Raw genomic sequence first — 26,846 nt, 5'->3', positions numbered from 1 at the left:
GTAGAATGTCAATTCACCTTTCCTTATTCCCTAGTGGTCTCCTCTTGGAGACATGTAACCTGAATTGTTCAGCAGGTGATTAATTTAGGGATACCCCTTATATCAAAGGGCAGGCTTGGTAATTCATGAGAAATAGCCCCACAGCCCTATAGGGAGCTTCAGAACCGCCACAGCCCAGCAAACTTACCGTTGGCTCTAGCCATCTCATTTTCCAGGACCACATACTCTTCATACAATGGCCTTAATTGCTTGCCAACCTCAGCCCTCCAGCCTTCCCAAGCCCAGAGCCTCTGATCGTAGTCTCTGCTGTTTTCCATTATGTCATCCAAACCTATTATCACAAAGCACCCAAAGGGAAAAAAAAACATGCAGTTTTAGAAATTTTCATCTGTAAAGAATTGAAAGGCTGGCAAATATCAAGGTCATAAAGTTGTTCAATGAAATCTCATGATTCATTCATGTCCTCTCCCTTATTTTTTTAAATAAATTTATTTAATTGGAGGCTAATTACTTTACAATATTGTAGTGGTTTTGCCATACATTGACATGAATCTACCATGGTTGTACATGTGTTCCCCATCCTGAAGCCCCCTCCCACCTCCCTCCCCGTCCCATCCCTCTGGGTCATCCCAGTGCACCATCCCCGAGCATCCTGTATCATGCATCGAACCTGGACTGGCGATCTGTTTCACATATGATAATATACATGTTTCAATGCCATTCTCCCATATCATCCCACCCTCGCCCTCTCCCACAGAGTCCAAAAGACTGTTCTATACATCTGTGTCTCTTTTGCTGTCTCGCATATAGGGTCATTGTTACTATCTTTCTAAATTCCATATATATGCCTTAGTATACTGTATTGGTGTTTTCTTTTCTGGCTTATTTCACCCTGTATAATCAGTTCCAGTTTCATCCACCTCATTAGAACTGATTCAAATGTATTCTTTTTAATGACTGAGTAATATTCCATTGTGTATATGTACCACAGCCTTCTTATCCATTCATCTGCTGATGGACATCTGGGTTGCTTCCATGTCCTGGCTATTATAAACAGTGCTGCGATGAACATTGGGGTACATGCGTCTATTTCAATTCTGGTTTCCTCAGTGTGTATGCCCAGCAGTGGGATTGCTGGGTCATATGGCAGTTCTATTTGCAGTTTTTTAAGGAATCTCCACACTGTTCTCCATAGTGGCTGTACTAGTTTGCATTCCCACCAACAGTGTAAGAGGGTTCCCTTTTCTCCACACCCTCTCCACCATTTATTGCTTGTAGACTTTTGGATCGCTGCCATTCTGACTGGCGTGAAATGGTACCTCATTGTGGTTTTGATTTGCATTTCTCTGATAATGTGTGATGTTGAGCATCTTTTCACGTATTTGTTAGCCATCTGTATGTCTTCTTTGGAGAAATGTCTGCTTAGTTCTCTTTCCCATTTTTTGATTGGGTCATTTATTTTTCTGGAATTGAGCTGCAGGAGTTGCTTGTGTATTTTTGAGACTAATCCTTTGTCAGTTGCTTCATTTACTATTATTTTCTCCCATTCTGAAGTCTGTCTTTTCACCTTGCTTATAGTTTCCTTTGTTGTGCAGAAGCTTTTAAGTTTAGTTAGGTCCCATTTGTTTATTTTTGCTTTTATTTCCATTACTCTGGGAGGTGGGTCATAGAGGATCCTGCTGTGATTTATGTCAGAGAGTGTTTTGCCTATGTTTTCCTCTAGGAGTTTTATAGTTTCTGGTCTTACGTTTAGATCTTTAATCCATTTTGTGTCCTCACCCTTATAAGAGCTTCAAAATAATTCTGCAGAGAAAATAAACCACTGAGATCATTGAACTACTAACTTAATTAAACTACTTGAGTGTGACAGGATTTATAGTAAAGTTTTGTTAAAACTTAAAAGAGCATCCGTGTGCTAAAATACACACATTTGGAATTTTTCCCTCTTTGGATTGTCCATCTGAAAGGCACAACATCATCATCTGATGTTAATCTCATTTTTAAAGCTTGGAATAAAAAAAGAGTAAATTTTATAATCATTGCTCAAAATGAATAGCCCACCTGGTTCAAGTGCTAAGCACTCCTGTGTATTTGGGTCCAAAACTTTCCCAGTACTGTAGATGGTGCTCATTTTATTTAGAATCGTGTTCAACTACAAATTAAAGATAATAAACAATGTTAAAAATGGAAGATATACAAAAGAGAATGCTAATGTAGAGATGTCTTTTCAATCATGCAATTTTTTATGCCTCAAAATACAGAAGTTCACAGCTTCTTGGCCAAGTATCTTCTTTTATGTAGGGTTGGAATATCTCAGCTAAATTTTCCCATCATCAACTAGCATGGACTGCCTTTATAAGCATATGATAAATACATGTGGAGTGACTGGAAAAAAAATACAGATCTGCCCAAATCCCAAGAATGTTTCTCACCTACACATGCACAGAGTAGTGCGTTTCTTGTTCCATTCAGGCTTCACTGAGCATCTACTATGTCCTACACTCTGATAATTACGACATGAACCAGTCACTGGTCTTTAAGAGCCCCACAGACATGCCACAGCGAGTCATGAAATCAATGATTACATAACAGAGTGACAGATGCTACAACTGTCACCAGAAAGGTGTGGCAGGATGGGGGGAGCGGTTGAATCAGTAACTTGGAAATTCAGGAATGCCTTCAAAGAGGGGGCACATTAGAGCTATGTCTTGGAAGAGCAGGATGTCATACCCCTGCTCACTTTCATGCAGAGATGAACCCACTTGGAGAGTTGCAGTCAGTCCAAGGATACTGATAAAATGAAGCCAGCAACCAGGACTGACTGGTTAGGGAACTTGAAACCATCATATAAGAAAAAAATCAACAGATGGAAGGATGTTTTAGATTAGAGAAAAAAGCCTCAAATAGTTAAAAAGAAATCTGCCTTCCTTTATTTGAAGACTATTATAGGAGACAGCCATTTGGCTCCAGAAGGCAGTAGAAAGTGGAGGTAAATCGCTTTACGCTCAATGGAGGAAGAATCTTGCCATTACTTAGAGGGACCCACGTATGGAAATGATGTTTTAGAAAGAAGTGACTTGCCTATCCCTAAAGTGGTCTGAGCTGGGGTGGTTTAGCAACATTTTAAAGAAGTTGCAGAAGACAGTCAAGAATGAAAGGGGTTGGGGAGGATGAAATGACATATCGGGCTTCTCGAGTTTAGGACCGCTGATATTTTAGGCCAGACAACTGTCACTGGGGACTTCCTTGTGCTTTGCAAAGTGTTTAGCAACATCCCTCCTCACTAGAGGCCAATAACACCCTTCAACAGTTGTGACAACCAAAAATATCTCCAGACATTGTCAAATGGCCCTGGTGGGCAAAATCAGTCGCAGTTGAGAAGCACAGACATGGACTAAGTGCCTGGTCCTCAGGAAGGCGACCTCTGTCACTGCGTCTATGGACCGCAGAGCCCTGACTACCTAGCTTAATGATGTGTCCTGACATACCAGTGTCCCCCTTCACTCTCAAAGGATCCCAATTTGGAGGAGAAATTACATGATCGTCCCACCGAAGCACAGCACTCTTTCTATTCTGAGCATTGCTAGGTTTGCAGATAAAGTAAGCAGCCCCGAGTGATACTAATGTTTAAGATTTCCCCAGTATTTCCATGCTTGGGATCAGTGCTAGCACGTCACATACTCGTTTGCTCTTCTCTGCCGAGAGCACTGAGGTCCCACTATGCTGAAGGGCCTTCAACTGACGCTTGAGTGTGAGATTCTGAATTTCTTCGAGTGAGTACGTTCTGGCCATCTGGGACTGTTCTTCATAAAAGGCAGACCATTTGGCCCTGGCTTCATTCTGAAATGACAACAACGAAAAATGAAGCTGAAGTTAGAATGGGACTGTTCAAATAGAAGATACAGGCCAAAGAACATCTGGTGGAACATCTAATATTTCCTGAGTTATTTAATTCTCTACTTTGCTGAAGGTCAAGGTTTAGGTTAAGCGTGACCAAGCCACTCTTGGTCACTCTCTCTTCCTGGACTTTTGCTTCGTTTTCCCAAGGGTCCTGTCCCCAGAACTGGAAGTGAATTCTCCCAGATGATTTATGTTGTGGGGTCCTGGAATGTACGGCCTTAGCACTGTGACGTGGGTGAGTCGCTCAAGGATTCAACGATGAACACTCTAAAGGGAAAGCCCAGCAGAGCTCAGAGCGCACTTCCTGAGAATACAGCTTCTCATGGTGATGAGAACCATGAGAAATAACCAGTTTGCAGGAAACTCCATAGTACTGTGATTTACCAGAGATTCTGATCTTGAATTTTGATCCCCAGTTCAAGACTGCCCTGAACACGGCCATTTGGTAGCCATGGTGATTATCCACTCACCAGAGAAACCAAGAAGCAGGTAGTGATAGCAGGGTTCACTTGCCCCCATCTTGACTTCTCCATATGCATCCAATGCAGTCTTCTCTCAGTGGACAAGCTCACTTCCATTTATCAAAGGGTAAAACGAGCAACCCCTTTCTACACTGTACTTCTCTAGACTATAAAAAAGAGGTAGCATATGAGGCACGTAAGAACTCCATTCCTCGAGTCAGACACCTCTAACTAGCTGTGTGACCTTGAGCAAATTACTTAGCCTGAGTCATGTTACCTTATCCATAAAATGAGAGTAATAGTAGAACTCACCTCAAAGGGTTGCTGAAAGGACAAGAAAATTTAACAAATAATAAGATGCCTCTCAGAGTCCCTGATACATCCTAAGCACTAAAAAATGGTAGCTACTTTATCACTTACAGAAAAAAAGTCCTTGTCCTTAAGCTGCTTATTGTTTTATCAAGCAGATAAGATACACATCATGAATGTTTCATTACTGAAACATAAAAGCCTATGATTCCATATAAACTCTGAGTGGGGCCAAGCAATTCCTGTTACAGGGACCAGATTTGGCAAGGAAATGGCAACCCACTCCAGTATTCTTGCCTAGAGAATCCCATGGACGGAGAGGCTTGGTGGGCTACAGTCCACGGGTCGCAAACAGTCGGACACGACTGAGAGACTTCACTTTCACTTTCCTGGAGGAGGCGGAACTTAAGACAGATCTTAAAGTAGGCAGAAAACAGACCGCTGTAGAGTACTTTGCAAAATAATTTACCTCATTTGATTTTCTTAACAATCCCAAGAGACAGAAAATTATTCTATTTCCATTTTTCGTATGTGAAGAAGGAGCTAAGAAAAATGAACAGTAGAGCCAGCAACTAATTGCCAGCGTCTGAATCCTGGATCCTGAGGCGCGCAGACTCTAAGATGGTTCCCAGGACCCCTACTTCCTGGTGGCACACCCTCCTGTGTCTCCCTTCCCTTGAGTGTGAGCAGGACCTATGACTCACTTCCAACAAGGAGAATACAGCAGAAGTGAAGGATATACATGTTTATGTTAGATAAGATTGTTTTGTTTGTTTGTTTTTAGCCACACAGCTTGTGGGATCTTAGTTCCCTAACCAGAGATCAAACTCGTTCCCTCCTGCAGTGGAAGCACAGAGCCCTAACCACTGGACAGCCAGGGAATTTCCAAGGCTATCATTTTTATCTTGTTTGAAGAATCTCCCTTGCTAATACTGATGCAGCAAGATGCTATGTTGTGAGCTATCCCATGGCTAGGGCCACATGGTGAGGAATTCAAGATGGCCTCTGACTGACATCCTAAGGAGCATACGAGGATCTGAATGCTACCACTAACCACATTAGCTTGAAAGTGGATTCATCTCCGGTTAAGTCGCAGATGAGACCACAGCTCTAGCCAGGACCTTGATTGTAATCTTGTAAGACTCAGAAGCAGATCCAGCTAAACTATGCCAGGAGATAATAAATGTGTGTTGTTTTGATCTGGTAATCTTTTACTCAATAGATAATCTTTTGTGGTAATCTTTTACACAATAGATAAATAGTAGAGATTCCAAAGCAGGACTCCAGGCATGACTGCATTTTCTAGATTAAGAAATTTTACTTTTATCCTGTGAATACTAGGGAGTCACTTATGGGTTGCAAGCAGGTGTGTGACATAATGAAAGTGGTTCATGAAAGGTGCAGCAATGGATCATACAAGAGATGAATAGAATAGTCACAGTGAAATGGAAAATGATTTCTCTTTATTGAGCACACACAACCCCTTAGGAACTACTCTTCAATGAATCTGCACAATCTTGTGAGGTAGTTGGGATTGTCTCCAATTCACAAATGAGGCAAATGAAGCACAGAGCAGGTAAGTAATTTTGACTAGGTCACACAGCTATTAACTGGAAGAATCAGGGAATCAACACAGATATGTTTGCCTCTAAAGCTAAATGCTCTTAACCACTGGCTGTAGATTGGATTCAACACATTCTAGTCTTCTTTGTACCATGTCTGAATGAGAAGGAATGAGCTATGGAAAGAGGAGTTTGGTCTATAGCACAGATTCATTTACATAACCCACCACCCATCTCTCAGCCCCTACCCTTTTTCATCCAATCTAGGATGATTTACAGCAAAATTTCTGGTAAAATTTGATCCTAAATTAAGAGCATTTTTTATTTCAATCTCCCTTGGAGACAACCCAGAATCCCCAAAAGGCCTCAGTCTTAAAACATTTTTAAAAATTATAATGTATGTGGGAACTTTGAGGATATCTGTTTTATTTATCATTATCATAAGTGTTATACTTTGTATCACAAAAACATTATGTTGTCTTGAATTTTGGCCCCTGAGGATACACTGTTCCATCTCAAGCTGTTCTTTTTAATCTTTTTTACAATTTATTCCATATTCATACTATAAGGTACCCATGCCTAAATAAAACTGACAGCTAAGCAGTTACACAGAGAATCAAAGTCAGTTCATACATACCAACCAAGTCACTTAGATAATGCTTGACAGCTATATGTAATTTTTGGATTTGAATGATGAATGAATTAAAGCATAGACAGTTACTTACATAGCTACAGGGTTCAAAAAGAACCATTACAGGTCAAATAAACAGCATCCCATACTGCCTCTGTGCAAACGCAGAAGAGCAGCAATTAACACAGCAAATGCTTCTGCAGCCATTGATGGGGGCTTGGGGTCAAGACACACATTACTCAGTACAATCACAGGAAGTTAAAACCCTCTCTGACCCGCTATGTATAACTGTAGTGGATACCATATTCTCATCCTATTGAGAGATGCTTTGTCATTTCAAGGACTGAAAATATAAAATCCTAAATTACACTTTGTGTGTCTGTTAGTTGCTTAGTTGTGTTCAACTTTTTGCGACCACATGGACTGTAGCCCACTAGGCTACTCTGTCTGTGGGATTCTCCAGGCAAGAATACTGAAGGAGGTTGCCATTTCCTTCCATTCCAAAAGATATCCTGTTCTTTTTGGCCCTAATGATATGCAAGTTAAATATGATCTCATTATGCTTTTAGATGTTTTCATATGAGCTTCATCTTAAGTCATAGGTCTTGTGGTCTCTATCCAAATTATGATAGTTTTATTTAAACAATTAAAATGCTTTTGTGATAAGTTATTTGAAATGCAAAAATTAAAATTTCATCTTTTTTTCTATGCCTCACTATCAACTCCTAGGCTATTCTTTCAGCAGTCTCTAAACCATTTCTTTCCCTGTAGGTATGAGAGTCTCCTGAAGACAGAAGATGAAAAACTGAAAGGAACCTTAACATATAGGCAGTGACTTGGCGTCCAACAAGTTCCCAGGGAACCCTCCACCCTCAGGCCCCATGTATTGGCCCTGTATCCAGACATAGCTCTCAAAACCACATCAGATTTAAAGATGAAAACTGCCTTGATTACTTTTCAAATAGGTCCAGATATGTGCATATTTTTAAAAACACTTATTCCATTCGACAAAGTAAGGAATTTAAATTATAAGAATATGAATTCTATTGCTTTGTCTTGAGAATCAAAATTTTATTTTTTCTTTTTCCAGATGGGAGGAAGCAATGTGGCTTCCAAACATTTTAAGTTTAAAAAAATTTTAGTTTATAGGGAAAAAAAACCTCACTCCTGAAATTAGGTCCTGCCAGAAAGTGGCCCACCAGATATATATTTGATATATTTCATAATAAAAATGTAATATAGTATAAATAACATAGCAAATGTCACAAAAACCTCTACTCAGGTTTTTAAAACGTTAATACTTTATAATAGTTGCTTCAGACATATTTATTTAGTGGTTAGAGTCAATAATTTCATATTATATACTCAAAAGTTGCTAAGAGAATACATCTTAAATGTTCTCAAATGGTAATCATGTGACATAATGCAGGTATTAGTTAAGACTACTGCTACTACTGCTACCATATATCAGTGTATCAAATCAACAGTTTGTATACCTTAAACTTACACAATGTTATATGTCAATTATATCTCAATAAAGTTGAGAAAAAAAGAAAATCTCTCTGCTTTTTTCACTTAGCATTACTTATTTTTTCCAGTTTTTCAAGTATACATTCCTTATTGATCTTAACTGCTGTATAATATTTAAGTATATGACCAAATTCAAATTTAATAATTTCTCATCTATGAATGTTTCCTGTCTTTAAGTAATACTTTTTTACCATATACATCCTTGTATTAGGTTAAATCATATAAAATTGCTAATATTTAATTTAAATCTGCAAATATATAAAGTTTCTTGAGTACACAGGTGAGGCTCTCCAGGTGGAATTCTTGGGAGTGAAACTGATGGGTTAAAGCAAGTTACAACTTCTACAGATACCATATTTTGGCAAATATGATTTGATGTCAATTTGGTATTTCACTATTAAAATAATGTTATCCTGATTATTAGTCAGGTTAAACGTATATATGAGGTATATACATATATATATTTATTTATTTGAATTTCTTCTTCTATGCATTTGTTGCTCATATCTTTCCCCCATTTTTCTAGTGAATTTTTGTCTTTATCATTTAGTAAAATTTCTTTATATATCTTGGCTGTCAACCTTTTGTTAATTATATGTATCAAAATGTTTTCTCAAGCTCTGCTTCTTGTCTTGTGTGTGTATGTGTTTATGATGTCTTTTGGTGCACAAAAGTTTGTTTTTAATTCTGATGAAATTTATTTGCTCAGCCTTTTCCTTATAGATTGATCTTTTTGTCTTTTATTTAATAAACCATTCTCAACTAAAACTCATTTAGTAAACCATTTCCAACCGAGACTCACTTAATAAACCATTCCTAACCAAAAGTCACCTATATTTTCTTATAAAAGCTTGACTTGCTTTTCCTATTTAATTTTTGGTCTATCTTAAATTTATTTGTATCTATTGCATAAAGTAGAAATGCCTTGAGCTTTGGATCTAAAAAGGGTCCCTACAGATTTTTTAATTTCCTTCTTTTTTCCAGAGCTCTAGGAACCTGAATTAATTTTTTGGCTCAATATTCCTGCACCCTGCTAGTAGTGTAAATTCAATTTCCACACCTATTAAAAAACCTCACAGGGGAAACCTGATTTTGATCAAGTCTTTAGAGCAGGACTCTGCCTACTATCTGTTTTTATAAATAAAGTTTTCATATTCACACCTATTTATGTATTGTCTATACCTGCTTTTGTGTTACAATGGCAGAGTTGACTGGTCTACAATAGCAGGACTGAATAGGGACTGTAGGGCTCAGAAAGCCTGAAATATTTACTACTTGGCCTTTTACAGAAAAAAGTGTGCTGACCTCTGTACCAGATCTATACATTTGTAGCAAATACAAGGGTCAAAAGAGCATGTTAAGCAACATTATGGGAACACAATCAGCCAATCCAGTATGTGGGAGTTTCTCTAGGAGCAACAACTCAATTTTTCTGCAAATAAATTACAAAAAAAAATGAGGAAGGGCTCTATAGACTGAAAGAGACTTAAAGTACATCTGCCAAAATGATCAAGAGAGGACTTTGCTAGATCCTGATTAAAACAAACCAGCTGAATTTTTAAAATGAGATATTAGGGTACATTTGTATATTGCCTAGATAGTTGATTATATTGAGGAATTATTGTTAAGTCTTTTACATAAAACATATAGTTATTCCTTCAAAATAATCCAATAAACATGGCGTCGGGTAGAAAAATAAAACAAGATTGGCCGAAGTGTTGATAATTGCTGAAGCTGGGTGATGGGTATAAGGAGATTCAACATATTAGTCTTTCTTCTTATATATGTGCTTGAAAATTTTTACAATAAAAAGTAAAGTAAAATCCATATAATGGAATACTATTTGGCAGTAAAATGGGACAAAATAATGATACATGCTACGGCATGCAAAGTGAAAGAAGCCAATCACAAAAGACCACCTAGTGTATAATTCCATTTATATGAAAAGTCCAGAACAGGCGAATCTATAGACAGAAAGTAGATTAGTGGTTGCTGAGAGCTGGGGGGTTAGGGGAAGAAGAGTGATTGCTAATAAGCATGTGCTTTCCTTTTGGAGTGATGAAAATGTTCTAAGATGAGATAGTGATGATATTTGCATAATTCTGTAAATATACTAAGAAGCATTGAATTGTATACTTTAAATTGGTGAATTTTATGGTACATAACCCAGGTGGTGCTAGTGGTAAAAAACTTGCTTGCCAATGCCAGTGCAGGAGATGTAAGAGACACAGGTTCAATCCCTGGGTCAGGAAGATCCCCTAGAGAAGGGAATGGCAACCCACTCCAGTATTCTTGCCTGGGAAATCCTACGGACAGAGAAGCCTGGCGGGCTACAGTCCATGGAGTCACAAAGAGTTGGACATGACTGAAGCAACTTAGCACACAGTTATATCTCAATAAAGCTGTTGTTATAAAAGCCCTTAATAGTAAAAGTAGAGAAAAAGAAAACCCACTTTATTCCCTAGGTCCTAGAACTAGATCTGAAACCCCCATGGAACTGCTCCAAACCAAAAGATTGAGCCAAAATTAAGTGTTTTTTCTTTTGCCCAGTTACCTGGCACACACTGAGAAGCAGCAGTAGTCCCTGGCCACTAGGCTGCCCTCCCTGGGTGTAGCTGGTGGCCGCCTGGCGTCCTGTCAGAGTGCTCAGATCAATGAGTGTCAAATCTGGATGGCATGAAACATGTCATTTTGAATTGCTCAAGTTCAGTTTTACCAAACTACATCACTCAACTGGGACATTATCAAGTTTTCATGACAAAGGAAAACTAGTATGAACAATACCTCCAATGCACTTGACTCCTGTTAATCCTCCACATGTGGAACTTATCCACTCACCACTGTTATCCACTGAAAAATCTTGACTGGGCCCATCTACTATCTTACATTTATGAGATAAAAAGTAAGTGACTTGCCCAACGCATCACAGCCAGCTTAGCAGAATCAGGATAGTATCAGATTTCCTGAATTCCATCGTATCTGCATCACACTGACCTTTCCCCACCCCTGTACCTATGCGTAGGTGCCTACATATCTTGGGGAGTGTGGGACAGACTCATTGCCGACAGGGTTGAAGTCTGCGTTCTCTCCTTGGGTACAGAATAGCAGTTTAAAATGACCCTGCTCTGGGTTCACTGTGCCCCCGCCCTAAAGACAGAGGAAAAGGTCCAGGAAGCAGGTGTGCCCAAGGGCTCTAGGGGCCCTGACCACCCAAAGGGTAAGTGTGGGCCTTATGCTGTCTCTTCACGGCTTCTGATAACAAGAAATATTTATGAAGTGTTCTGAGACCTCTGGGGCTCCAACAGGGCAGTCTTCAATGCTCCCTTCACAGTCGTGCCCACAGGAATTGGGGGCAGCTGTAGTAGCTACTGCCAAATACTGGAACAAAGAACCAGGATGCCCCGGCCAGTGGCAGGATCCTTTCACTCTCTTCTAGGGGAAAAAAATTGTCCAGGGACCTCCCATGTTGCCAAAGAGCTTCTGACTTTGCAAAAAAAAAGAAACAAAAATCCTTTGACTTACAAAGGACTCTTTCAAAAATCAAACCAACAATAAATGCACAAAAGTAATGTCATTTTACTGAGAAGAGAATTACAGTTTAATTGGTGAATGCTTGATCTCAAACATGAGAATTGTATTTGCTCTAAAGCAAGTGTCTGGTAATTAATTTTCATTGAATTTCTGAACTATGTGGAAATCTGTTTTGAACAAAGTTTTTTTCCTTATATCTATCTGATGGACCTCTCCTAAACAGGGAGCTTTGGGGACACTATACTGATCAAATTCTAGTGCCTTCTATTATTTTAAACTATTCTCATGACTTGATCTAAGAATTGCCACACTAGGTCGATTGGCTGAGAAGCCCAATACTCTGACTCTGAACGTTATACCAAGGGATAATTATGAAATGACAGATTGCCCTCAATAATGTGACCATAATAGGATATGAACATACCCATGTCATACAGCCCAAATTTCTCTTCCTATATTAGTTATCTATTGCTACAATAGTACTACATAACAGACAACCCAAAATCTCAACAGCATAAGTGTTCATTGTTTGTGTGCCTAGAATCACTGAGTGTTGCCAGGCAACTCTGCTAATCTTGGCTGGATCCTCTTAAAACTCTGGGGGATTAGTTTCTGCCAGGACAACTATTCCACACATCTCTCACTCTTTACCTGGTTAATCCAGGCATGTCCTCATGGCAAAGGCAAAGGTGCAAAGGAAAAGTCCCATTGTTCAAGTCCTTCCACACCTCTACTTCTGCTAACAGCCCATTGGTCAAAGTAAGTCACATGGCAAAGGACACAGTTACGTCATCTTCAGTGAGATGGCACTGTAAAGTGACATAGCCTTGGGCATTGATACTGAGGAAAGTAAAGAACTGGGCTCATAAATGCATGTCTCCCCCACAGTGGATCCACAATCCTTACATTTGCTGAAATATTTCCAAAACCTATTTATAGTTTTCAATGTCTCACTTTCTCAGATTAAAGAATGGTCTAGATTTACAAGTCTTACCAGTTTCACTACCTGTAATAGAAACAGCACCTCCTCCTATTTATTGTAAATTTATCTCTTTTGAGCTTTCAAAGGCACCACCTTTCTAATCTGAAGAGAGTTGGCCAATACAACTGGGAACACTCTATCCTTTCTTCTTCCATCTCAGACTCATGTTGTTTTTCTTTTTGAGTTAGGCTTTGTAGAGCTAATTCTGTTTTCCCTTCTAACTCTCTCTCATCCCCGTAAATCACTCCAGTGGCTCTTTTCTTGGAAAACATTCTCCATTTCTCCAATTCTTTCTGTAAGCATGGCCATCAGCAGTGGACCATTATCTCAGCTTCCTATTCATCTTGGTACCTCTTGTAGCACCAGCTGCAGTTTCCGTTTCATTAGGGGATCTCAATAAATGTGATAAGAAAACAGATGAGCCATTGTCCTCCCTGTCTATTGCCTCCTCCCCAGGTAAATCCACACAGATGCACTACTGCGCTAACTCGCCCTTCATCGCTGCTGGATGAAGGAGATACTGGGCCCCCTGCTTGCTTCCTGTATTTGCATATTTTCACTTTTCTTTAAAGGGCCCATACTGTCTGCACTTTGACTACCCTTCTTGGACTTACGCCCTTTCATTTCTGCCTTTCCTCTAATCAACCAGTGCAATTCAAAAGTGATAGCACTTAATGATCCAGAGATGATTTCAACAAACATCGCTACATCTCCTTCTGTAAAATGCCTTCTCAGTATCTGGACACTGAACAGAACTGTTACACATTTTTTCAGCAATTAGAATTCCCTCTCACATTCACAGCAGCGGTACTGTATTGTTCTCCCAGGCCCACAAGCATTGAGCACACTTCTGGTGGTTTTGTGTATCAACTGTTGTCACAGCAACCCTATGAAGCAAATATGAGTATTAGGTGGCTTTTCACAGGCAGAAAAACTAAAGCGCAGAAAGATTCATTAAGTAGTTCAAGTTCACCCAGGTAGACAGCGGTGGAGCCAGGATTTGGACCTCGGCAGTTTGACTCCAGAGCTCTTAGGCACAATGCTGGCCTACCTTCAACACCACCTATGGACCATTTGACTGAGAATGAAAACAAATGCACAGTGCACATCAAGATCAAATAAAACACTAGAAAAAAGCAAACATGAAGAGATGAAGAACGGTAAGACCAAAATATGAGACAAGAAAAAAAAAAAGGTCTCCTATGACAACACTGGGCTGTCAAAATCTCCTGGATCTCTTAAAGCTTTAGAAAAACTGTGGCAGGGGGTGGGGGGGGGGGGGAATCTCCTGGGGAATTCACATGAAGCAGCAGATCTCAGACTGAATCTGTCCAGAATATAGAATCTGTCCAGTGAGTGGCAGTGATTTAACTTAAACCTGTAACTGACTATTTGAAAAAATCAGATTTGAACTACATTTTTGAAAGAATGCATTGCTGGACAAATGTCACAAAAACTTTCCTTAAATAATGTCACTCCATTTCCAGCACTGCTTTGAGATATGTGAGGGAAGGAACTTCCTAAATCCTTGCACTTGTCAAATAGTACATCTTGCTTTCCCAGAGCATTCTGAGATCTGTCAAAACTGGTTTGATTACAGGTTTTCTTGGAGGGCTCTGTGGATCTTGTATGCTCTGGAAGTCCCTCAGAACTCCATGACAATTAAGGAAGGAATTCCCAAGTCCAGCCTCACCCGACCCCTGGTAATCTTAATTACTAGCGAGTTCTTTCACTAAGCCTCCAGCTGCATATTTTTTCAGTTAATAGATGATTTGTAGAGAGTCTTTAGATATTCCTGTTGACATTGTAGGCTTGAGGAAATTATTAACTGAATAACTTATGGCATTTCTGTGACATGCTTTGAAAGCCTGACTATGATAAGAATTATGGTGGCAAATTTCTAAAGCATGTTCACCAAGAATCTGGACTGAGACCAGTGAATTATTTTGTAACATTTTTTCAAATAAACTCAAAGGTCAATTTTTCAGTCATCTGGGACTCCAGAATCAGAAATACTGAGGCAAACATCCAATCTCTCAGCTCAGAGCATTTGTTTGATTTCCCTTTTCAGTTTCCTGGGCAGTAAGCTGATTTTTAAGAAGCAACCAATACCCCTCTGTAGCCATGAGGACTCACCATCTTTTGGACATTCTCATCGGTAATATTGGTGTTATAATTCCAAGAAGCAAGTGAACTTTGATAAGACAGGTCTTCGGCTTCATGGTTAAACTTCTCCAAAAATGTCTTGGCCTGTCCTTCAGTGGTGGATTGAGCAGCAGTTACAGCAACAAGGCTGAGAAGGAGCCAGAAAGAGCCTGTCATCTTTCTCTGTACGCCAAGATCCCATCCACTGAACAACTTCCCTAGAGTAAAACCTCCTCATGAGATTTACTCTCTATCAGCCTTTGACCTTGGGTTGGGCACTGAGCAGGGAAGATGAAAAAAAAAAAGGAAGAAGAAGAGAAAACTGTAAACAATCTGCTGAACCAACATAAAACTCATCCTGGAGAGGCCAGATATGTAAACAGATTTTAGAATGATTTCTTAGAGCAAATCAAATAAACAAATGTTATTCATTAATCCTAGAGAATCACAGCTCTTCTTGCATTTTTATGGCCAAATCAAAACTTGTACATTTGGTTAATATGTTCCTTAAAATCTGTTAAAGATACACTGAAGATATTAGGATTTTACAGTGACCAATGAACTCTTGTATTAGGAATCTTGGGGCTGATGTTGGGGACTTAGATGTTTTACAGACAAGTCCATTAATAATCACTTATTTTTCCTTCCTTTTTAATTTTAAGCTCATATTCACAAAAACTCTCCACTTGGATAATACTTTCCTTTCCTAAGTAAACAACTTTGCTCTTGTCTTTATAGAATTCATTTTTTTCTGGTAAATTTTCATTTCCAGGGCCATTTTTTTGAATTATAAAACTACCCTTCACTCCACAAGTTGAGTCTCCTGATTTAACTTGGAAAAACTTCAAAAGGGTCATTTTTTATCTCTCAGATGATCACTGTGTGCCTCCATCCCTTTCACTTACTTACCTGTTCAAAACTCCGTCAAGCTCACAAGGAAATCAGAACGCCACCACATGCTATGAAAATCAGAGAGTGTCCATGTCAGTCCTGGTCATCCATAGCCATGGATCATGGCATCGAATTCAGAGAGATTTCAGTGGTTATCCTGTAGAATATCAGGAGTTAGACCAGTATCCTCATTCCCAGGCTATAGATATAAGTGTTACAGATAAAAGAGACGAGCCGCTTTAAATGGCAGGGCTTGTGGGCCTGCTTGGCTGTGATTATGAAACTTTCACACAGGGAAAACATTTCTTCACCCAGAAAAACAAGTCTTCCAGGTCCAGGTGAAATGGCAGTAACGAGGCCTTTAAAACAAACTTTCCACTACTTCCCCTTATTCTAACATTGTACATATTATTGTTGAAAAGCAAAAAATAATAAAGCAATTGTTTAAAGTGCTTTGCATTATAATATCTCATTGAAGTAAACCTAGAGGCAAACATTTTTATTGCCATTATACAGATTATGAAACTGAGGCTCAGAGAACTTAAATAAATGTGCAAACCTCACTCACACAGGAAGCGGCAGAGCCAGGATATGAAGGTATGCCGTCTGAGTGTACACTATAGGCCTTTAGTGCTGTCAGTAGTCTAACAGCAGTCATGTAGGTACGGATGGGGAGCAGCACAGGGATGTGGGCCTTCGAGGATGATGATGGATCTGGTTCGGCCACGTCAAAAAGAGGTGGATTCTTACTACCCTTGATATGAATCAAAAGACATCATCTTTCTAAGACATAAAGTAATTGACACATTTAAGCAAGTATGATCAAGAAGGTTAAAACAAAGTGAGCTGGCAGGGATCAGTGCAGTTTCAGTCAAACTCCTCCCACATTCAAGGAAGCTGAGATCCACTCGCTTCTCACAGCATTAAGAGAAAAACCGGTCAAGAGAAAAGAGGGCAGTGTGTGAGGCTCTGAACAAAGAGGCGGGATGTCACTTTAATAAAAGCTGAAATACAAGTCTACTCAGGTTGCTTCCTGAATGAAGCTCTCAGATTCAGAAAAAAAAAAATGGGAGTAGTCCAACTCCAACACATTGAGGCAGAAAGTCAGGTGAATGCAATCGAATTGAAATAGAGAAAGCAGGATATGAAATCAGAAAGCTAAAAACAGATGAACAAGGAGCCTAACACTGAGGCAGGAAAATTCTGGCAGCCAAGAAATTTTGAGGAGTGAGGGAAATGGGAGAATTTTGTCACAGTAATTCTGTAGGAAAACTAGCTCGCAATGGCCAACTGTAAGCAGTGACTAATTACTGAAATTTTTGTTGACTCCCTACTGAGAAGATACTCATGTTCTGCTAGCTCCCCAGAGGTGTTCTCTCAGCCCATTCTGAAAATGGAAAGAATCCACTAAAGACCCAGAGGATGGGACCCAGAAAAACAACTTGCCAGACGAACAGATTCTTTGTTAAAGAATGAAGAACTAGAAAAAAAGTAGAATGGAGACTGAGGAAACTTACTCTTCTTTTCAAAAGGATAGAGGGAGAGTTTGGTTGTGACATCTGACAAAACTATAAAATATCATTTTTTAGAATGTGGTTTGTACTTGGAAAATATATATCTTTAATCTCAAATATATATCTAGGGATTCACTAGGAACAAATCAGATGCTGCCTGACTCATTACCTTTGTATCTTCCATTTCAATAAGCGATTTAACAAAATGTGAAGTTCTATGACTAGATCTAAATGTCCCCAAAAGAACCACATAGCACAGAATCAAGCAGTCCCCTGATCAACAACAATTCATGTTGACGACAACAAAAGTCTCGAGTCACATATATAAAATGGATAAGCAACAAGGATGTCTTATATAGTATAGGGAAGTATATTCAATATCTTGAAATAACCTATAATGAAAAAGAATCTGAAAAAGAATATATATGTGTGCGCATGTGTGTGCGCATGCGTGTATGCTATGCTTAGTTGCTCACTTGTGTCTGACTCTTTTCTACCCCATGGACTGCAGCCCACTAGGCTGCTCTGTCCATGGGGATTCTCCAGGGAAGAATACTGGAGTGGGTAGCCATGCCCTCCTCCAGGGGATCTTCCCGACTCAGGGATTGAGCCCAGGTCTCCCACATTGCAGGTGGATTCTTTACCATCTGAGCCACCAGGGAAGCCCAGATATGCGTGTGTGTGTGTGTGTGTGTGTGTGTGTGTGTATGTGTGTGTGTATAAAACTGAATCACTGTGCTGTACACTAGAAACTAACACAACATTGTAAATCAACTACACTTCAATTTTTAAAAAAGAATCTTGATTTAACAATTATTTATTGGCTACGTGCTATATGCAAGGCACTATTCTAAATACTGGATACACACTAATGAATAAGACAAGAAAAGTTCTGTGGATAATATATGAGGTGAGGTAGCAGGAAGAAACAAACAGCTGGTGGTAAATGCCATGGCTTTATAATAAGTAGGAAAGCAGGGTGGTAAGCGATGGGGTGGGGATGACAGGATGACATTTGAGCAAAGACCTGGAGGAAGAGATGAAAGCCACACGGATATCTGAGGGGAGTCTGTCGTAGGCAGAGGGAACTGCGAGTGCAAAGGTCTCAAGAACATCAGAGGCCTTTATGGCTGGAGCCCAAAGTGCATGGGGAATGTGGCAGGAGGTGAAGATGGATAGGAAGCTGTAAGGAGGGCCTTAAAGACAACTGTAGGACTTTGGCTTCTATTCTTGAGAAATGTGGGAAGACATTGGAGGGCCTCCAGCAGAGAAGTGATCCGGCAACTGTTTAAACAGGATCACTCTCACTTCTGGTTAGAGAACAGACACTGAGGGAGTATGGCAGAAGCAAGGAGGTCAGTCAGGGAGCTGCTATAGATGCCTTGTCAAGCGAGGCTGAATAAAAGCTTAACATGAGCTATCAATCCAACATGGCTGCATCCAGAGGAAAATAAAGAAGAGTGAAAGCAAGAACCTGTTAGTTGCTCAGTTGGGCCTGATTTTTTGTGACCCTATGGGAAGGGTAACCAACCCACCAGGCTCCTCTGTCCATGAGATTCTGCAATAAGTAGGACTAAAATAACGTTATCCGAAGCACGGTGCATACGTGAGAAAGGAAACCCAGCAAAGACTGCTCTCCTCTGTCACAGGACTGTCATTTAGAAGACTTGGGTAGCTTAACGGATTGACTCTGCCACTAATTAGCTGTATGACTTTGGGCAGATAATACTTAATATTTCCCTCATACTTAATTTCCTTATTTCAAAGCTGATAATAATAGTATAGCCATCTCACAGGGACATTGTATGTGTTCTATGAATGAATACAGAGAAAAATGACTAGGAATAAAAGTCACTCAAAGTGTGCAAAGCTATGTAATAATTAGGGGACATTGAGAAGTGAGGCAGATGGGAGATTCAACCATAAGAGTTCTGAAGGAAAACTGTCATATTCTGAGAATAAGTGTGCACATGTGAGCAAAATGAAAAGGTACTGCTCTGATTTTTACTAGTTTTGCATTTTTAACCATTTAAGGTAGGTATTTTCCTACAATATATTCCATCCTAATCAGAATGTTGCCTGAACATTATTCTATGTGTCCTTTTTTTCTTTCCAGGTGACTCAGTGTCATCATCTTGGACAGCATTCACTGACTAGGCTCCAACATGACAACATCTTTGGGGTTGCACATTAAATGGCTCCAAACAGCTTTATTGCTATTAACTTTGCTGTCTCTGCAGGCTCTGAATTCGGTGCCACTTCTTGAAGAATGCACTTTGAGTGGCCCTGCCCATTGCAAATTCTCTTTCTGTGTTTGATGTGCTGTATGCTGAGAACTAAGTAAGAACCAGACAACCATGAAGTTCAGTTAGGACGCTCCCTCTTCATAGGCTTGGACCTGAGGGTGGGTCTTCATCTTGCTCGAGCAAAGTGCATAGACTTTGAGATCCATATTTCCCTTACTGCTCAGCTTTCTATCTGCTTCCAAATGAGTAATAAACGGTGAGGTCTCTAAATAGCTATAGCATAAACTTCCTCTAGTTTTCCAAGTTGAGACGATAACTTTGGTCAGAGAAAAAAGGATGTTTTGCATAATTTCTTATCTTAAAATTGATAGAGTAATGCTTCTAATAGAAATAAGAAAGGATATCAGGAATATAAAACAGAGGGAATTTAAAACTGTACATGATCAAGAATGATTTGCCTTTAGTCCAATTGGTTTCAACCACATATTTATCACACAAAGTGAATTTATAAGTACTTTACTTAAAATAAACAATAAGTTGACTCTTTAACCCAAAGGAAAAGCTAAAGCTCTTTCCTGTTTACATTCTAGCTGCATAGCTGTCCCGTTTTCTTACAGATAGAGCAAAGATAATCTTCATTAACCAATTGACAAATGTTTTCAACAGACAGAGTTCAAGTTGTAAAAGTCAAACTGTGGATTCCAGGAAGGTTATACTGATTATTTGTCTGAATTTATGATAGTACAGTGCTTGTCATCTAACCCACATTTATTCCCACACCCAAACTGTACAAAATAGCAGGTAACACTAGAGCCCCTAGTATAAATTTATATCTAGGGCCTTAGAAGCAAAACTTGAACCGTTATCCTAAGTGAAATGGGACTCTATGGTAGAGTTTGAACAGAGGAGTGACACCATATCATTTATATATGAAAGAATCACTCTGGCTGCTTTATGGAGAACAGGTGGCTAGATTTTGAATACAATTTGAAAGCAAAACCAGCAGGATTCTCTGGGGAATTAGATGTAGGCTGTGAAAGATCGAGAGAGTCAAAGATTATCCCAGGGTTTTTGGACTGAACAACTAGAAGGATGATACTGACATCAATTTAAATGGGATGGTTGCAGGTAAAATGGTTTGGAGGGAAGACTAGGAGTTTAGTTGAGGTCATGAGAAATCCAAGTGAGGGTGCTGAAGAGGCAACTAGATATACAAACCTGCAGTTTGGCAGTGAAGTCGGGGATGAAGATATAAAGTTTGAGAGTTGTTATCTAGAGATGGTTAGTCAAATAGGTCTTTTCAGTTAAGACAAAGAGGAAAGGGTCTTACTTATTCAGGATTCTGGTGTGCTGGCAAGTATGACTTAGTCCAGACCTCAGGAGGAAAACGGGATGGATTAAGAAGGAAAAAAGTTACTTCAAATAACCCTCTCTAGGAGAGCCATGTGTGGACTGTTCAGGGAAGTGATAAAAGGGAGTACCACAATTCTCAACTGCTTTATAGAAGAGTAGACTCATCTCAGGAGCACAGGATGGTTGAGTTGAAGCAAGGTGCAGGTGCAGAGAAGGCAGCTGACATGATACATAGTCGAAGCCAAGTAGCTTAAACCCAGTCCAGGTCAATGCTGAAACACGGGTGGACGTTCAAAGCATAGAAGACTCCATTTGCAGCTAGCTCCTACCTGTCTGCTGGAATCTGAGGGTGACTGAAGACCTTTACACTTTGGTTAATATTTCCTCAGTTCAGTTCAGTTGCTCAGTTGTGTCCAACTCTTTGCGACCCCATGGACTCCAGCATGCCAGGCTTCCCTGTCCATCACCAACTAAATATCTTAGGATAAGCCTTCATCCCTACTGACCTCTACTGTAGTCTGTCAATTGAGTGTAACAGCCATATTTTCTGATCCAGCTAGAAATGCCCAACAGTAGCCGTCTTTTTGAAGTCTAGTAGGTTTATCTTGGAGACACATTGTACCCTTCCTACCTCCTCTTCTAAGGGATGTATCTGGTGTAGGTCATCAGGGTGGCTTGGCCAGGGCTAGTTACCTTGGCCAGGTCAGAGAGATGTGGAGTAGATAAATCACATTATAAATCCTCAAGGGCCTAACATCTGAGGTTCATGGAGGATCAGTCTGGAAGTCAAAAGTTGAATGCTAAAAGCTTCAATCTCTTGCCTACATAGATACAAGCACTTGAAATTATAAGAACTTTTCTGAGACTTCAGAATCTACCATTTTTTAAATAAAAATATCTTGGCTTTTGATGAAATGTCACCACAAATACATAAAGGCTGGAAGCTCAGCTGAGTAAGAGACAACTATCTCATTCTTTGTCATTAAAGATCCTCCCAAGGTTTGCCGGCCTGTCATCAGTTTCATTAGGAATCTTCTTTGGCTGGAGAAACATGTCAGATGAAGTATGCCTAGAAAGCAGACACTATATAACATAAATCCCAGGACAGTCTTGCATTTTTTTCTAGGACAGTCAGAATGTGGTAGATATTAATAATATTCATTTGGAAAGAATCAAGGTCTTTAGGACCTTGGAACTTGGACCATGCCATTATGTTACAAGATGTTAATTTTGGATCTCAGATATTCCTGATATTTTGACATTGCTTTATATGAGGTTAGGCAAAGCCTCAGAGATCTGTGCAAGGATAAAATCACCAAGCAATTGTGAATATTGAAAATTTGAGAATACACTCAAACTCTCATAGAGTATCTTTCTCTGTTCACTCTTTCCCCTGGATTTTCTGATTGGTATTGTCACAAGCTTTTTTGCCTCTCCTATTGTAAAACTGGAATTTCCCTAAAATTAGCTGGGGAGCAGGAGTCAGTTATAGCTTGCTGGGATGCTTGATCTTCTTTCAAAGCTGATTCAGAATCCTCTCTGAATTTATTTGGTCAAGAAGTCTTTATGGCCAAGTTCCATACAAATTCAACATGAACCTGAAATTTGGGGACAGCGCCAACTCTTCCATACAATGTTTCTGGATGATCTAGGATGCCTGGGAGCATGGGGCACTTGAGAGACATTTTTGATAGTCCAGATCTATGCCTACAAGGAACACAGTCCTTGGAAAACTTGGAGAAGTAGTAGGGGAGGGCCAAAATCTCCAAGGTTGGGATTTCAACCTGGCACTCTCCTAAAGAAGAAGCTGCTGGTAATCAAAACCCAGAAGTAACAAGGCCCAAGACAAGGTAAGGCCTTAAGCCAGGCCCCACTGCACCCATCAGTGAGCATTAGGCATTGGCAAGCCAATATCCTAAAGAGCTTCACTGGGGGCACGAGCCCCTGACAGATATGGAGATGCTGTGATCCAGCTGCCAACTAGAATAGCCATAGGGCAAAGGTAGTGGCAGAACAGAAAAGAAATTACTCAGTTTTGTTTAATTAAGAGAGGAGAAGAGCATGAGGAAAATGAGAAAGAGGGAGAGAGAATGCTAGGGCATTAACTAGATAGCACACAGGCCTGTCTTTACAGATTACAAATCATGATTAATATTTATATTCCAGGGACTGTGTTAAGCACTTTAGAAGAAGTATCTTCTTGAATCCTCACTGTTACCCTATGGGTAAAGAATCATGATGATCTCCACCTAATAGGATCGTGAATGAAGATTTAAAGAGGTTAACTAAAGAGCCCAAGTCTGTTTAACAAGTAGAGGTGCCCACATTTTAACCCATTTATTTACCATGATGCTCAACTAATCAGGGAGAGGGCTTTGTAAATATTCACTACAAGATATTTGCAGTAGACTACAAAACTACTTCTTCAACACCCTTTATAATGTAACTGTGCAGTTTCTCCCAACAAGATATATAGTCTATTTCCCTTCTTCCCTTCTTCTTCTTCCCTGCTTTGGCCAACAGCATGTGGTAGAAATGAAAGTGGGCCACTCCATTCTTTCTCTCTCTCTCTCTCTCTCTTTTTCTGAAGGCTGAGTAGCTTACCAAGTGAACAACCTGACCGAAAGTCCTGTAGAATGAGGGACCAATGGAGCAGATAAGACAACCAAGCTGAGGCCATCCTAGACCAGTCAGCTCCCAGCCTCCCTGGCAACTGACTGCAGATGCATGAATGAGAGCAACTAAAACCAGAAGAACTTCTCAGGTGAGCCCAGAAAAAACTATCAGCCCATAGAATCACGAACTAAACAAATGGCTACCATTTCAAGCCACGGAGTTTTAGGGTGGCTTTTTGTGTAGCAAAAGCTAACCCACACAACCTCTCAATAACTTCACAAAGGTCTTTCCAAATTCTCTATTCAGTTATGAAGCTCTTGGATTGCAAGTAAGAAGACACTCTTACTCAACTGGCTTTAAACAACAAGGAAAACATATTAATTTTCATGCAAATGAAAGACTATGATGTGTTAAATCCAGAGTTAGTTAATTTAGTGTCTTATTGATATCATCAAAGACCCAGGTTTCTTCCATCTTTCCACTGTGCACCCTCAGAATGTTGGCCTCTGTTCTGATTAAAGCTCCCCTTGGGGTCACAAGATGGCTACACTCATTTCAAGTGTCACATCCAGAAATGACAATATGGAAAAAGAAGAACAGTTTCTTTTTGTGAATCTCTCTTTTTTTAATGACTTTTTTTAAGACTAAGGAAAGCTTTCTCAGAGGACTAGCATAACTGACTTAGACTAACAAAGGTTTACATCTGATTCATGCTGGAAAATGGTAGACCTCCAGCTCAACACAACTATGTCTTAAGAGAGTATGAGGGAATGCCTTTCACATACTTAATCTAGGTCACGCTATTTCTGGGACATTTTCTGTAGAGATTTGAGTAATAACTAACCCTGTTTAGACATTTATATGTCTGCATTTGCACTAGTCTCAATAACAAATAGGAGAAAGCAGGAAAAAATAAAATAAAATATCAGTACAAATAATTAGCCCTGAGTTTAAAATGACAGGAGAGAAACTAACACATAAAGCATTTACTATAGATCACCTTACGGAGTGTTCACAATCTATGTTTGTGGAAACTGTTACTTCTAAACACTCAGCATGATCAGTAACTAGCTCTATATGACCCAGTAAGAGAACCAGGGTAAATCTGCCAGTGTGTTTTTCATTTCAATTCCTGTCTCTTTCCATGGGATGTTCAGTTCAAAAGTGCCAGTAAGATTATTGAAGAAGAAGATAATTACAATTTTTAAAAATAGATGAAAATGATGCTGTACTTCTGCCTTGAAATTTGTTGACGTCAATGTGTAGGAGATATAATCCAGACAGTTCTGTTACTCCCAAGAAAAGGAGAGGAGGAAATGGGTTGAGAGGACACGATGGCAAGAGTTCAAGTTTAGTCCTAAGGGAGAATCACTTGACAGTTGTCAACACTGACATAGACTATTGAATCTTTGTCTCTGGAAGCTTTCACAGGCTGAGGAAGGTTTAGGAGGGTTTAAATTTGACCTTGACAGAGGTCAAAGCTGGATGGTCAGAGCTCCAGTCAAATGCTGCTCTGGGAAAAACAAAAAGAAAGAAAGGGAATGAAGAATGCCTACAGGAATAATGGGACACCATTAAGAGAAATAATGTCTGTATCATTGAAATTGCAGAAGGAGAAGAGAGGGGCAAAATGGTAGAAAGACTGTCTAAAGAAATAATGGCTGAGAACTTCCCAAACCTGGGGAAAGATTTGGACATCCAAGTTCTCAAAGCTAATAGGTCACCTCCAAAATTTCAATCCAAAACAGTCTTTTCCAAGACACATTATAATAAAACTAAGTCAAAGCCAAAGAGAGAATTTTTTAAACAGCAAGGAGAAAAATTTTCTCTTATACAAGGGAATCCCCCAATAAGGGTATAACCATATTTTTCAGCAAAAACCTTTTAAGCTTGGAGAGAAAATGGGATGATGTATTCAAAGGGCTAAAAGAAAAAAAAAAAAAACTACTAGCCAAGAATACTGTAACTAGCAAAGCTGTCCTTCAAAAATGGAGGTGAAAAAAGTAGAGGAAAAAACGGAGTTGAGATACAGATTCTCTAACAAACAAAAGTTGAAGAAGTTCATTACCACTAGACCTATCTTACAGGAAATGCTGAAAGGAACTCCTCAAGCTGAAATGTATGAGTGCTAATTAGTAGCATAATATATAACACACTGGTAAAGAATTTAGAATACCCTAATACTGGAATATAGTGGTGTGTTAACACTTAACTCTAGCATAAAGTTGAAAGGACAAAATTAGTTAAAATAGCTATAACTATAATAATTTGGTTATGCATACACAATATAAAAAGATGTAAATTCTGACATCAAAACCATAAAAGGGGAGAGTTTTTACATGTGATCAAAGTTAAATTGCTATCAGTGTAAAATATTCTGTCATCACCATATGATGTTGTATGCGAGCCTCGTGGTAACCATAAAAGAAAACCTACAGTAGATCCACAAAAGATAAAGAGAAGGGGGTCAAAGCACAGCACAGGGAAAATGGTCAGCTCATAACGGAGCACAGCAAGAGTGGAAGAAAGGAACAAGAGAACCACAAAACAGGTAGCAGACAATGAATAAGATGCCACTAAAAAGATGGCAGGAGTAAGTCTTTACCTATCAATAATTACTTTAATTGCAAATAAATTGAATGCTTCAATCAAAAGACACAGAACAGCTAAAAACAAGACCCAACTATATGCTGCCTACAAGAGATACACTTCAGCTTCAAGGGAACACAAAACAAAGGGATGAAAAGAGATAATTCGCTCAAGTGGAAGCCAAAAGAGAGTAAGGGTGGCTATACTTGTATTAGAAAAAAATTGACTTTAAGTAAAAAATGGTAACAACAGACAAAGAAAGTTATATAATAATAAGAGTCAATTAATCAAGAAGATATGATGATTGTAAATACATGTGCACCCAACATTGGAGTATCTAAATACATTAAGGAAATACAGATCTGAAGATCGACAACAATGTAATTATAGTAGGGACTTCAATACCCCACTTTCAGCCATGATCGATCATCCAGGCAGAAAATCAATACAGAAACACTAGACTTGAACCATATTTTAGATCAAGTAAATCTAATAGACATATAAAAAAAATTCCATCCAACAGAAGCAGAATACACATTCTTCTCAAGCACACATGGATCACTCTCCAGGATATATCATATGACAG

General features: G+C 39.3%; 1 protein-coding gene across 3 annotated transcripts in view; it reads right to left on the bottom strand.

The window, feature by feature from the left end:
* The window catches only part of ACE2 (angiotensin converting enzyme 2), a 47,379-nt gene extending 32,151 nt beyond the window's left edge, over positions 1 to 15,228 (bottom strand). For all 3 annotated transcript variants that reach the window (XM_068962244.1, XM_068962246.1, XM_068962247.1), the window contains exons 1-4: positions 15,043 to 15,228; positions 3,682 to 3,840; positions 2,062 to 2,152; positions 188 to 331 (exon numbers count right to left, since the gene is read on the bottom strand). In XM_068962244.1, coding sequence (XP_068818345.1) covers positions 188 to 331; positions 2,062 to 2,152; positions 3,682 to 3,840; positions 15,043 to 15,228 — 580 coding nt within the window. The remainder of the gene's footprint in view (positions 1 to 187; positions 332 to 2,061; positions 2,153 to 3,681; positions 3,841 to 15,042) is intronic.
* Positions 15,229 to 26,846: the final 11,618 nt, after the last annotated feature.

Source organism: Capricornis sumatraensis, chromosome X, assembly GCF_032405125.1.
Source record: "Capricornis sumatraensis isolate serow.1 chromosome X, serow.2, whole genome shotgun sequence".
Classification (NCBI taxonomy): Eukaryota; Metazoa; Chordata; class Mammalia; order Artiodactyla; family Bovidae; genus Capricornis; species Capricornis sumatraensis.
The sequence above is the reverse complement of the archived record's forward strand: the minus strand, read 5'-3'. Positions and strand labels throughout refer to the sequence as shown.